The 13389-nt window shown below is 34.7% G+C and overlaps 1 protein-coding gene across 1 annotated transcript; it reads right to left on the bottom strand.

Annotated features, from left to right (window-relative positions):
* Window positions 1-2473: 2473 nt before the first annotated feature.
* FLS (flavonol synthase/flavanone 3-hydroxylase) lies at window positions 2474-7087 on the bottom strand. Its single transcript, NM_001319250.1, is given in 3 exon segments — window positions 2474-2913; window positions 3563-3890; window positions 6545-7087. Coding segments are annotated over 3 exon segments (1014 nt in total). The 5' UTR covers window positions 7018-7087; the 3' UTR covers window positions 2474-2700.
* Between the last annotated feature and the right edge of the window lie 6302 nt (window positions 7088-13389).

Below are 13389 nucleotides of genomic sequence, written 5' to 3'. Positions count from 1 at the left end.
ATATCCAAAATTTCACCTGAATAGACACAAATACCGTCAAATTTAACAATCAAATAAATTAAAGGCTTTTTAGCCAAAATAATTCGTGATATTGACATAACTCCTTAATCTGGTCCTTAAAAATTAATGATAATCAATAGTAATGTTCTTGAATTTGTCTATCGTGAATCATTTTTGTCTTTCTTTGAATTTGTCCATCTTGATCATTTTAGTTTTTTCATGAAAAATATGTCAATTGCTCTGTTAGTGTGATGATGAGGTGACATGTGAGTCTCACAAATACAATCATATAAGGACATGTGGATTAACTTTAAAAACTATTTTTATATTTAAAACTAAAAATGATATTAGTATAAAAAATAAAAAATAAAAAAAAGTGTTGAAGGCATGATTGAAATTATGCGGCTCCCACTTGTGGTAACCGCGATGATGTTCAATGTCGATGAGAAGGGGGTCGAAGGGGATAGGGTTGTGGTGGTGGAGAGTAGAAGCAAAGGTGAAGTTGGACCGGAGCTTAAGGCGACAGTAGCTAAAAAATCCTTTAATTTATTTAATTGCTAAATTTGAGGGTATTTGTGTCTATTTAAGTGAAATTTTGGATATATTTGAAAGTTTTTATAAAAAGTAATATTTTTGAAATTAAGAGTTAATTTTTGGCTATATTTAATAAATACTCTTTTTGATAATCCTTAAACTTCTGTATCAAAAAAGAAAAGAAAAAAAAGCCCCACACGTCAACTCTAAATGGAAATTTATAATTACACCATTTTCTTAAAAGTAGTTTGGTTGTTGAAATATTTAGGACTCGTTTGGATATTCTTTTAAAATGATTGAAAACGTTTTTGATGAAATTGATTTTGAGTTCTAAAAACACTTTAAGTGCTTTTTTGAAAAAGCACCAGATATGTACTTCTTGCAGGAAACACTTAAAATATTTTTTCAAGATTCACTTGAATTTTTATTAAAGATTAGTTTCAAAAATATTTTTACCAAAAATACTTTTAATTATTTTAAAAACAAATCCAAACAAGTTTAGTCTTTTCTCCCAACTAACCACCACGTGATTACCTACTGCAAAAGTGGTTCTGGGATATGACACCTCCACTACAATATTGTCTAGTACAATCAAACTCGTCTCCTCACTTTCTTTCTTCTCGTGTAAGCATAACTTTTTTTAATAGATTACACATTCTAAACTACTAGCCTCTTGCGTGTTAATTGACCTTTTTATATTAGAACATGTTTCGTTTTTAAAAATTTTTTTATTTAAATATCTAATTTATATTTTTATTAAAAATCATTAAAAAAAATGAAGCAAAAACATGAAACCTAACCACTTTGGAATAATTCTAAATCGGTCCAAACATTTTAAAATATATCAATAGTTACGTACCGTTCGAAAATTGAACATGTATTAGACCATCAACGTTAAGTGATGACCTGAATAATTATCAAAGTAAATTTTCATTCCTTCTAAAGCTAAAACAAATTTATTTTAAATTGACTCAAAAGTTGTGAATTTAAAACTGACTAGTTTTTTGCCACACGCATATGCACGTGGCAATTGGTCTTTTTATATTAGATCATGTTTCGTTTTTTAATTTTTTTTATTTAAATAGCTAATTTATATGTTTCTAAAGTTTTAAATTTATATTCATTGAAAATTAAAAAGTGGTGAATCAATTAAACTTTTTTTGGTTCATTTGTAATTCTTGAAATTCTTAAAGGGCAATCTATGGTATTTTGAATGTTTCATCCTTATAGGGTGCTCACTTTATATATATATAGATACATGTTTTACAAACAACTTGTAAATTGTTTCCAAAAAAAAAAAAAAAACTTGTAATTCAATTAATTAAAATATATTTTTTTGTATTTGAAGTTCTAAGTTAAATTTTTTTTTATATTCTTTATTTCTTAGGTATCGTTTGACAAAGTTGGTGAATGCTTCTGTAACCTTAAACTCATTACGCTATTCAACTGAACTTGTTGCCTCCGCGTCCACTGAAAATCGTTAACCTTTGTTGTGTCTACAACTGTAATAGATTGGACAATTCATAAAATCCTATGAATACCGGAGGTAGAGGTAAATGATTTTTCATTTAGAGTACATTAAAACAGGATTAGATATGAAGGAAACTTATCCTTCTAATCTAACCATTTGAGAGGAAATTAGAATGGATAAGTTTCCTATATGAATTAATCCATCTTCTAGTTTTAAGTTGGATACAAATTTTTCATTGTTCGTTCAACATTTATTCAATATAGTGGCTATTCAGTCTAATATAATCCTAGACACCAAACGAGGTCTTAATCATAAACATATTGTGAATTAGAGGAATAAGAATGTTGAAACCGAATCTCATCTTCCACAATCAAATATAACTGAGTACGATTTCGCTCATCACCTTTTGATTCGAATAATTTTTTTTTTTAGCACAAAAGAAATCTTACATTGATTAACACTAAAAGGTCAAGAAATAGTTTGAACCTGGAACACAAATTCAAACACTTATTTCATATTAATAAGGTACACACCCCTCACAACTTCACCAACAAAAAAAAAAAGAAAAAGAAAAATAGACAAAGCCACCCACTTCCACACCACTCACAACTTTACCAACAAAAAAAGATGGAGAAGAAAAATAAACAAAACCACCCACTTCATAATATTTATTTATTCTGGGGCTTATTGTTTATTTATTGGGGAAGCTTGTTAATCTTACAGTAAACATAGTCGCCGTACTTCTTGGTCTTGTACTTTGGTTGATTAACGGCGTTCACAAGCTGTGGATGAGGACCCACGACGTGGTCTGCTGGCGGCTCCAAGAACACAGGCCATGAGATTCTTGTCTTATCCTTGTTCACAGTGGTTCTGTGCAGGACACTCGTGTACTTTCCATTGCTCATTATCTACGTCACCACAATTAATTAAATTAGTGATTAGAAAAGGAGGTTTGATGAAGGGTTTTCATTGTGCCGAAAATAAAACTCGGTATACAAAATATGATGATACAAGTGGTTTGATACTTAAATTTTTTTTTTAACCATTTATATTATAATACTTAATATACCGAACCGTCTTCTAGCCACACTGAAAAATTTCTCAAGTTTGGTGAGTCACTCATAAATGCATGCAATGATATAACAAAAATTTGGGACCATTAACTACAATAATGCAGGAGCACCGTAATACATGATGGTCTTCTAACTGTATTTATAAAAGGTGTTGCGGAACTCTAAATATTTTATCTTGCAGTTTTCTGCATATGAATTTTATTTGGGATTTAAAATTAGAAGCCTAAAACTTCTTTAGATTATGGATTGAAGGTGTATTTTTTATACTGATATATTTATACATTAAAAGTGGAGGAATAAATCGGTATTAAACTCGTCATTTACAACATTTAAATTTAAAACCTCTTACTCATAAATGAATGAATAATCCTAAAGTGTTAATTAAAGGTTTGTTTGTCTGTTTTTCTTTTTTTGTTGTTGTATTAAGGAGCAACATGCATATTATGATTAGGTGGGTTACCGTAAGTAGTTTATCAATATGTACCTCCATCTGATCACCAATGTGGATGACAAGGGCATTAGGGATGTACTTAACGTCGTACCACCGGCCATCTTTGCAAGCCTGGAGGCCCTGAACATCGTTGGGGACGAGAATGGTGACGGTGGACATGTCGGTGTGAGCCACCACTCCAAGGGCAAGATCAGGGCGAGGACATGGTGGGTAGTAGTTAATTTTGAGAAGGTACTCTAAGTTATCACCACCGGCAGCCTTCTTTAACTCTTGTCCTTCAAGCCCTAACCCTAAAGATAGCAGCCTAAATAGCTTTTCCACCACGTTGTGCAAATGCTTAGCATACTCTTCATTAGCTTCCCTGCACCCCATCAAATTTTAAATAGTTAATTATTAATTATTTCCATTTGCTCTATTACTGTTGAAAGAAGATTTAAGTTTGCAATTGTAATCTCATACATCTTTAAAACTTTTCAATATCATACATATACTATTATTTCACTTTAATTTCATAAACTGTTAAAAATCTGTTAAATTAACTATTAAATGATAATATAACAAAAATAAATTTCACATTTATGTTGCCGTGGCTCCCAAACTTCTACCAGATGGCCAAACAGCTATAAAAATATTTAATTAACAAAATATTTATGATTAAAACTTAAAAAGTAGAAAAGGATAAAAAAAAAAAAGAGCCCTAAATCTTTCACTTCACCGCCATTCCCACCCAAACTTCTGCAAATGCAGAACCCCGCCCCCAATCTCAGCGTTTTCCTCAATTGGTAATTTTGAATTTTTTTAGTTTTTGGTTTCTTGGTTTTGCTGGGTTTGTGAGTATTTGAAGTGGAATGGGTGGATTAGGCTCTAGATATTGTTTGGGAAAGATAACATGATGTGTTTGGTTAGAGGAAAAATGAGAGAATGTGCAGGAAAATTTTGGGATTTCTCTGTTTTTGTTTTGAGTGTGTGATTTTGGGAACTTTTTCAGTTTTTGGCTTCTGGGATGGAGATCGACGGATCTGGAGCGGGATGTGGGCAGGCAGGAGTTCGAAGAAAAAAAATATTGAAGACGCCACTGATGGATCTACTGCTAATCATGACGTGCAGGTAGCCTTTGATGGTCGACTCGTTCAGAGTTGGCTTGCTCGCATCTTCACTTTGCTCACTGAGTTGACTCGCTTGTCGGTTTAGAAATCGCCATCTTCGCTTCGCCGTAAACTCATCAATTAGAAATTCAGAAATAAGAATCACCATATACCTTTCTTAATTTCGTAATTTACACTGGAAATTTGGAATTTTGATTTGTTTGGGGTGGGTTTCAAGGTTTTGGAGGAGCTCTGGATTTGCAGGCTGTGTGATGTGGTTTTCGTGGTGAAGGTGAAGGGAGCGGGACAGACGGAGGGGGGAAGGAGGGTAAGGATGAACGGCGGAAACTTGCTCGAGAAGATGAAATTTTGCTTTTTTTCGTTTTTTTAAGTTAAAAAAAAATATTTTTACCATATTATTTTCTTCTTTGTTTTTTTCTCAACTTTTATCCAATGTGACAAATTTTATGGGGCCCATGATGTCCTAATCGGCAGATAACTGAGAACTTAACAAAAATTTTGCTTTTTTTCGTTTTTTTAAGTTAAAAAAATATTTTTACCATATTATTTCCTTCTTCGTTTTTTTCTCAACTTTTATCCTGACAAATTTTATGGGGCCCATGATGTCCTAATCGGCAGATAACTGATCTTAACAAAAATTACGACTGAGGTATAAAATTGAAATGAAATAATTCGTGAAATATAAATGTTGTGAAATATAAATGTTTTAAATATTTTGTATGAGATTGTAATCTCAAACTTAACATGATAAAATATAATTTACCTTACCAATTAATAATGTAAGTACATACATCATTTCGACAACGACCACGGTGTATTTCAGTGAACAATGAATCTTGCTTAATTGAAATTTTCTTGTTGCTTAATATATAATCACAATTCAAAGTGCTCGTATCAAAATGCTTTTGAAATGATTAAAATATTTTTTGTGAAAATATTTTTTTGAAATCAATCATTTATAAAAATTCAAGAGAATCCCTAAAAAATAATTTTATGAACTTCCTGAAAAAAGCACATATCTGATGATTCTATCAAAAAGCACTTATAACCCAAAATCAATTTCATAGAAAGCGCTTTAAGTTATTTTAAAAGTATTTCCAAACGAGTTCTAAAATATATTATATATATTTAGAATTGTTATTAGTATTTCAATCTCATTCTAATTTGACAAAAAAAAAATGTCTCATTATACACTTCTATACACTTCTTCACAAGTATATTTTTTTTTCTAATTATAAAATATTTGGAGTGCCAAATGAAAATTTAAAATACTAATTGTAAAACCTTACATTTACAAGTGAAGAGAAATACAACTAAATTGAGGTTCTAAGTGGCACTAATATTACATATTTGACAGCAATATTTGACAGCAATGTTAGATTAAGAAATTGATGTGATTTGAACAAGCACCGTAATGTAAGAACAAACACTCTTTTTGTCACTGTAATAGTGGGCCACTTGCAATATTATTCTTAATTATATGTTTCATATAATAATAAGAAAAAATAATGAAAATGACTTGAAAACTTTGAATTTTAACGAAAATGATAAAAATGTGTTAAAAATGTGTTGTAAGTAAATAGTACCAGAATTAATTTTTTAAAGTAAAAATGTAGTCCTTTCATTAAAGTTCTCTGTAATAATAACCTTGGAAAATTGGTCATAAAATACATAATTAATAACGTTGGAAAAAAGTACATCGAAAAACGACCACGAAATGAAAAAATTATCACAGAAAAAATATACAAAACCCAAACTAAAAGAATAAAATAAATGTAAACCACATTTAAAGAGTGTGGTTCTATGTAATTTTGATAAAATTGGAACGACAACAAGAGTGGATCACTGAATGTGCAGTTTTATATGTCTAAATAAAAGTAATTGGCACTGAAAACAAAGTGTGACTAACCTGTAAGAAGGTGGGTTCTTAGGCCAGAACTGGTAATTAACAACAGATGGAGGCCAAATCTTATTGAACAGATTGTCCACCCACCCTTTCTTCGTAGTATCGCCTTCAGAAATTTCCTTGAAGAGCTTTGTCCCATAGCCTTCAATTGAGCCGGAGTCCGGAGGCTTAGCATAAGCCTCCTTTTCCTCCTGTGGAAGCTCAAAAAACTCCTTCCCAACAGCCTGCAATTTGCTTATGACCTCGCTGGGAATGTCGTGGTTCACTATCTGGTACATGCCCCAGTTGGAGCTGGCCTCAGTAATTTGGACGATCAGCTTTTCCTCATCAGGGTCACTGAAATCAATTATTGGTACTTCCAAGACTTTCCCATGAACGGTTGTGATTCCCGGTTGCTCGTTCTCCGACCTAATGAACTCAGCTGGGATTGTACCCTCATTGCTTTCGCGTTCTCTCTCCACAGACTCCACTCCCATTTTCTGAAACTCCAAAAATAAACAGAAAAAGAAAGGTGGTGAACAATCTATTTGAAGGGCTTTGGACGTTTGTGTATCTGATATTATGGTCACACTCCCTTTACGTGAAGTGTTGTATACATATACATACTTACATGTGGCAGAAAAAGTTAAGATGCATTCATGAAGAGGACGTGGCTCATTCCTTTTCGCTGGATAGTTCAACTACCCTCTCTCACAATTCACATAAAAAGGAAGTGACGTTGTCTCCATTTCCACCGCTATCATCTCTCTACACAATAAGTTGAGTTTCTGTACAACTCGTCCTTACGCTCAGTAAAGTGACGTTGTCTGCATTTCCACCGCTACAATAAGTTGAGTTTCTGTACAACTCGTCCTTACGCTCAGTGAAGTGACGTTGTCTTCATTTCCGCCGCTATTATCCCTCTACACAATTGAAGAACGTTCTCTCCCCTCCTAATTTTTTTTTCCTTTTCTCCTCTCATACTTGAATAGTTACGATTAAGTCATGTTAACATTTTATATTAATTTTTTACAATGTGTGCTCATCGGCTAGTAATTGAATAAAAAATAGTGTTAACTGTATTTCGTAGAAAGATCATGTTGTTTAGGTGCAGTCCCTTGATAAATGATATATACTTATAGATGAAAAGTTACATATCTTTAAAAAGCAGCAATTTTGTTCTATATAAGCTCATGAAACCATTGGTATTGGATGATAGAAAATTAGAGTTAATTCTTACTCCTAAGAAATAGGTTTTCCCACTCTGTTTCTCTCGTTCTTCATATCAAACACAAAACAAATAACAGTAGGAAATTATAGTCAAGCAAACCCTATGCACCGCTTCATGTCTATCCAGACATGACCGAGAGGTAAATATTATTACCCTAGTTTTATGAGAATCACTCTATAGGGTTAATGTTACGTCTCTACCCTATTAAATTGCATACATTCATATTTCTGATTGTTCCAAATAATAATTTTATGTCTGTGTTGGAGCAATATTAAAAAATATGACAAACGAAGAACTTCGGATTATAAATTGTTGAATCCTGGGAGACAGACGCCTACCGAACTACAAGCACAAAAGGAGGGACGAAATTCTGTTTTTAGGACATTGCATTTATGTAAGCCTCAATCTCTAAGTTTGCCAGTCTTTTTTACTTTTTCTCTAGTTATTTATATTAATCTTGCATACTATTGATGTTGTGATTTTCTTTATGATTATTATCATTGAAATTCTTTTATTCTTTTTATATTTTTTAATATTGCTCCAACAATCTAAAGATAGAAGCTACTTATGCCATAATTAGAAAATATGAAAATTCTCATAAAGCAGTGGCTAGATATTGGGAATAGAATATGTTGTGTCTGACGTAAACCCTAGCCTTCTTTGAGAAGGAAGATCACTACATCTAATGATGAAACTAAGACATGAATCTTCCCAATTTCAATTCAAATATTTAATTTGATCATTGGGCTAGATTATGGGTTGTAGATTGTATATATAGTATACAAAACAATAAAAGATCGTTCCAGGAATTATTGATGATAAATATCATACTGCTACTTGAATTAGAATGTCTTGTGAATTTGGTAGTTAGAATTGCATGATATGAAATTGGGTTGACAATAGTATGTGATTATTCTTTGATGTCGTAAGGTACAATGATACATTACAAAAATAATAAGGACGTTGAACTGCATTTGGTTTATGTATATATTCATTCTGTGTATGCCCCACTCACGGCTCGCCTCGATGATTTGGTTGAGGATCTTTAGGCCATCTCCAACCGAAGGGTCCAGAGGGTTAGAGGGCTCGACAATCTGGGAGGGCCCCACGGAATTTCAAAGGGCCAAAGGGCTGGCTGCTTCCGGCTAGCCAGCCAGCCCCGGGCTGGCTATATTTTTTTTTTATAGTTTTGTTATTCTTGTCGGTTATAACCGACATGAATACATGCTATTATTTAATATACTAAATAATGGTGTATTCCTGTCGGTTATAACCGACAAGATTTAAAAAAAAAATTCAAATAAAACGGCTACTAGCCGTTGCATTTGATTTGATATTTTTTTTACATTATTATTATTATTTTTTATTTACAAAATTTTTCATATAACTTCTATTTTTTCCTATAACTTCTATTTCACAAAATTTGGTTCATATTTTTTTTAAATTCCATTTTTTTCCTATAACTTCTATTTCACAAAATTTGTTTCATATTTTTTTTCCTATAACTTCTATTTCACAAAATTTATTCATATTTTTTTTTAAATTCCATTTTTTTCCTATAACTTCTATTTCACAAAATTTATTTCATATTGTTTTTTAAATTCCATTTTTTTCCTATAACTTCTATTTCACAAAATTTGTTTCATATTTTTTTTTTAAATTCCATTTTTTTCCTATAACTTCTATTTGACAAAATTTGTTTCATATTTTTTTTAAATTCTATTTTTTTCCTATAACTTCCTAAGCCATTATACAACATTAAATTAAATTAAGTAACATGAAACAACATTAAACAATATGAAACAACATTAAATAACATTAACCAACATAAAAATTATACAATATGAAACTTAAACAACATTTTAGTTGTAGTTTTTAAATAATAAATTATGTTTGGCCCTCGGTTGGAGACGGTTTTTTGTGACAGGGCTAAAACGAGCCCTCTGGCCCTTTGGCCCTCGGTTGGAGACGGAGGCAAATATGGCCATGTACTGTTCATTAAAATATTAATATCTTGGAGAATCTTGGAGGGCCAGAGGGCTAAAACGAGCCATCTGGCCAGCCCTCGGTTAGAGATGGCCTTACGTCGTCCTGGATGCTATAAAATCAATGGTAGGGAGCTCCAAGGTTTCCCCATGAACAATCGTGATTCCTGGTTGCTCATCCTCTGACCTAATGAACTCCTCCAGGATTTCGTCCTTGGATATTAAAGCAATGTCTTACTCTCTCAACCTGCGGATGCATTTTTGTATATATTTCGATGGATTGCCCGAACAAATTACAAATTTGAAAGCCGTTGTGAGTTTTTTTTTTCTCAGGATCACAAAGTCATAAGCTTGCCATGAAGCACGTATTTTGGCAACAAACCTTTCAAGCAGAATTTCAGAAAGGTGGTAAATGCATGATTCGGGCGGGATTTGATTGTTGTTGGAACGGAAAATTGTCCCCATCTTCTAGACAACTTCTCAAGGAGTTTTGCTTTCTTCTTATAGCAATGCTTTACTTGGTGCCAAATCTCCAACGGAACCTAATTGAAATCTTGATTTATCATGTGAACTTCGTAGTTTTAGCACTGGGTCCCACTGGGCGTGCCAAAATGTTGACCCTAAAAACTACCAAACCTACGTGGCGGGTAGACCGAGTAATTAATAAGCTAACTACGTCCTTCGGTTGTGTGCGGGGAGTGCCAACTTGACGGCCGAGCTCGGCCGGTGAGTAAAATGGGTTGATGTTGCATTGGGTGCCCTGCTGACTTCTGAATCTCGCTACTGCGGCCGAGGAAGGAACACGTCTTGGCCTTTGGGTTCTAGAGCCTAAAGACAAGGCTGCTAATTCTGCGAAGTTCAATATCAAATTCGGCTTTCAGTGTGCCGAATGTAGTAACCTGTAACACCTCACTTCGCCGAGAAGGCTAATGAGATGACCTCTGCCAATAAGGATTCGAAAATCCTTTTCGATCGAGACTTGGATAGATAACCAGTCGGCCTCAACGCAGTGCTGTTTATCTAAACTGAAGATGATTCGCGGTCGGCTGATTCTACGGCAACAGTGCTGTTTATCCAAACTTAAGATGTTTGCCGGTTGCCTTCACAATGTTGTTTATCCAAATTGAAGATGTGTCGGTGAAAAAGAAAATAAAAATCTCAAGGTTGCTGAGAGGTTTCGCGTAGAGCAAGAGTTTGCGCATGACAGTTTATGTGTTGAATTGGAGGTCCTTTTTTCGTTGCCATTGCATCTGTATTTATAGGACTGGTGTACTTGCTTGGCACGACTAGATAATTGTGTAGAGTCTGACTGCAACTCTAATTCGCGGAACTGAACTTGATCCGCATCAGAAACCAAGGCATATCCTTCAAATTGATCTATGGGATTTTTCCTTGACTTTTCAAACCTAATAAAAGTTAGGCTTATCACATCTCATAAAAAGCCTAGCCCACCTAGGCTTCTTATCTTCAAAACTCCATCAATAGCTTTTAAACCCATCTGACAACATCCATCACCATGCAAAAAGGCCTAGTCTACCTAGGTTCCTTATCCCATCATTATCCAAGACCATGATTTTAAAATCATCAAATCTCATATGATGATCTCCACTCCAAGCTTTTTCAATCTGCACGTCCATTGCCATATATCCAAATCAATTTTAACTGTACCACTTGCTTGGGGATATAATCTGCATCATATCCATCCTGTTTAAGAATATGCCAAGATAATTCATATTAAAAGATAATTATTATGATAAAAACCATAATATTATCCCCACTTTTCCATCCAACAGTTGAGAACTATGCTTACTCAACGGCCTTGATTACACGGGCCGATGGTGTAAATTTGGGTTCAAACAATAGGGTGTGGCCGGCCCTCTTTGGAGAAATAGGGACCGACCATTATTGGTAGAATTATGAGTTTAATTGCAAGATATTATGTGAAATAGTATCTTGCAATTAACTTGGCAATTAATCCTAATTTAAATAGGATAATTGGGAGTTACCTTTTGAGTGGGGATTTGATGAGGAGTGATGAGAGGGATTTGAATAAATACCATTTTGATCATCTTTGACTCTTCCTTGATTGAGTCGTTATTGTCTGTTGCATGCGCGTGGGAATTCTGGTGTGCCTTGAGGGTAATTTTGTCATTTTCACCCAAAAGTCCACGTGCCACCTCCATAATTTTCTTGATTATTTTTTGCTACACAAATGCCCCCACACATGTTGGGCTGCTGGCTGGAAAGAGCAGCAGGTGTAGAGATTTTCCCTTGCTTTAGGAAACATAATATTGTTTCCTATTTTGATGTAGATTCCCTCATTAATTGAAAATTAGATCCTTCTAGGAAAGGGAAATAAATTACTTCTAAAGTCTATTTAAGTCTACCTTAAGTAGATGATTAAATCAACTTCAGAGAGCAATTTAGTCTACCCTACAAGAGAGAGAAACCTAGAGGATATTTGTTACCCTTCCTTTGGCAATCTTCTACACTTACCAGTGCAAATGACCGTCTTTCGTTGCTTTCTTCGTCTTCACGCCACACCAAGGTAAGAAAAATTTAATTTTTCTTGTCTTCTTAATTTTTGGGAGCCTCAGGGCTTGAAATTAAGCTCGACGAGGGTTGAGAATGTGTTAAAAAAATGGTTGAGGAGCCATGACATGGCTGTTGTAGTGTATCTGCTTGGTGCAGCGGCCTCTCCGCGCATACCGAGGTTTGGGTGCAACAGCGTGGGCCATGAAGGTGAGCTTAGGCTCGGCTTAGGTAAAAAACCTCTCAGCTTGGGTTAAGATTGAGAGGCGCTGGATTTTGAACTGCGGGGCTTGGGCCTGTGCTGGTGAGATGAGAGAGAGATGGAGGTGTGGGGGCGCTAGCCCCCTCCATTTGGACTGGGTTGTGAGGCTTTTGAGCCAAGGAAAAAGAACTAGGCCGTGGGGCCTGGTGCAGCTGCTTGGCTCCTGCGGTTTGGGTCGTGACTTGGTTTTTTGTCCATAGGGCTTGATGCGCTGATTACTTTTTTTTTTGTTAGCCGTCTAACAAATTTTCCTTGCGTCTTTATAGAATTTTCTCGAGCATGTATTCTTTAAGCCACAAGGGTGATGATGGCATACCGCCGTTGTATCATTAAGACGGGTTTTTGAGTAAGGTAGGCTACTTCAAGGCTACTCACTTCAAAATTAGCTCTGATGTCTTGTTTAGAGATTTTCTTTAAGCATATAGGCATGCAATTCCGTCTAGGGTACGTGTGAAGCGTGTTAAGGAGGGTAGCAGCTGTGAGCCATGTAGTGGGGCTCGAAGAGCCATCAAGTTTCACCCCTACTACTTCGTGTTGGGATTTACTTTTTCCATGCCGGGTTTATTCCAAGAAGTGCTTTGCTTCATGAAGTGTGCCCCCGCTTAATGTTCTCCAAATGCGGTCCGTGTAGTGGTGAGATTCCTCAATCTAAGCTAATTCTTCGACTTGGATTTGACCGTTAATGAATTTTGGTACTTCTTTGACAAAGGCCACATTGAATGAGTTGTGCAACTACGATCCCGCCATAGGCTCTTCGATCATTCGAGCAAGGGGGATCATGACTAGGCCAATGAGATTTTGAAGATAAGTGGAAAGTGGGAGTCTGATTCTTCCCCTAAGCTGCGTGTTCCGACGATTT

This window comes from Malus domestica, chromosome 08 (genome assembly GCF_042453785.1).
Source record: "Malus domestica chromosome 08, GDT2T_hap1".
NCBI lineage: Eukaryota > Viridiplantae > Streptophyta > Magnoliopsida > Rosales > Rosaceae > Malus > Malus domestica.
Note: the sequence above shows the minus strand (reverse complement) of the source record. Positions and strands in the feature narration are given on the sequence as shown.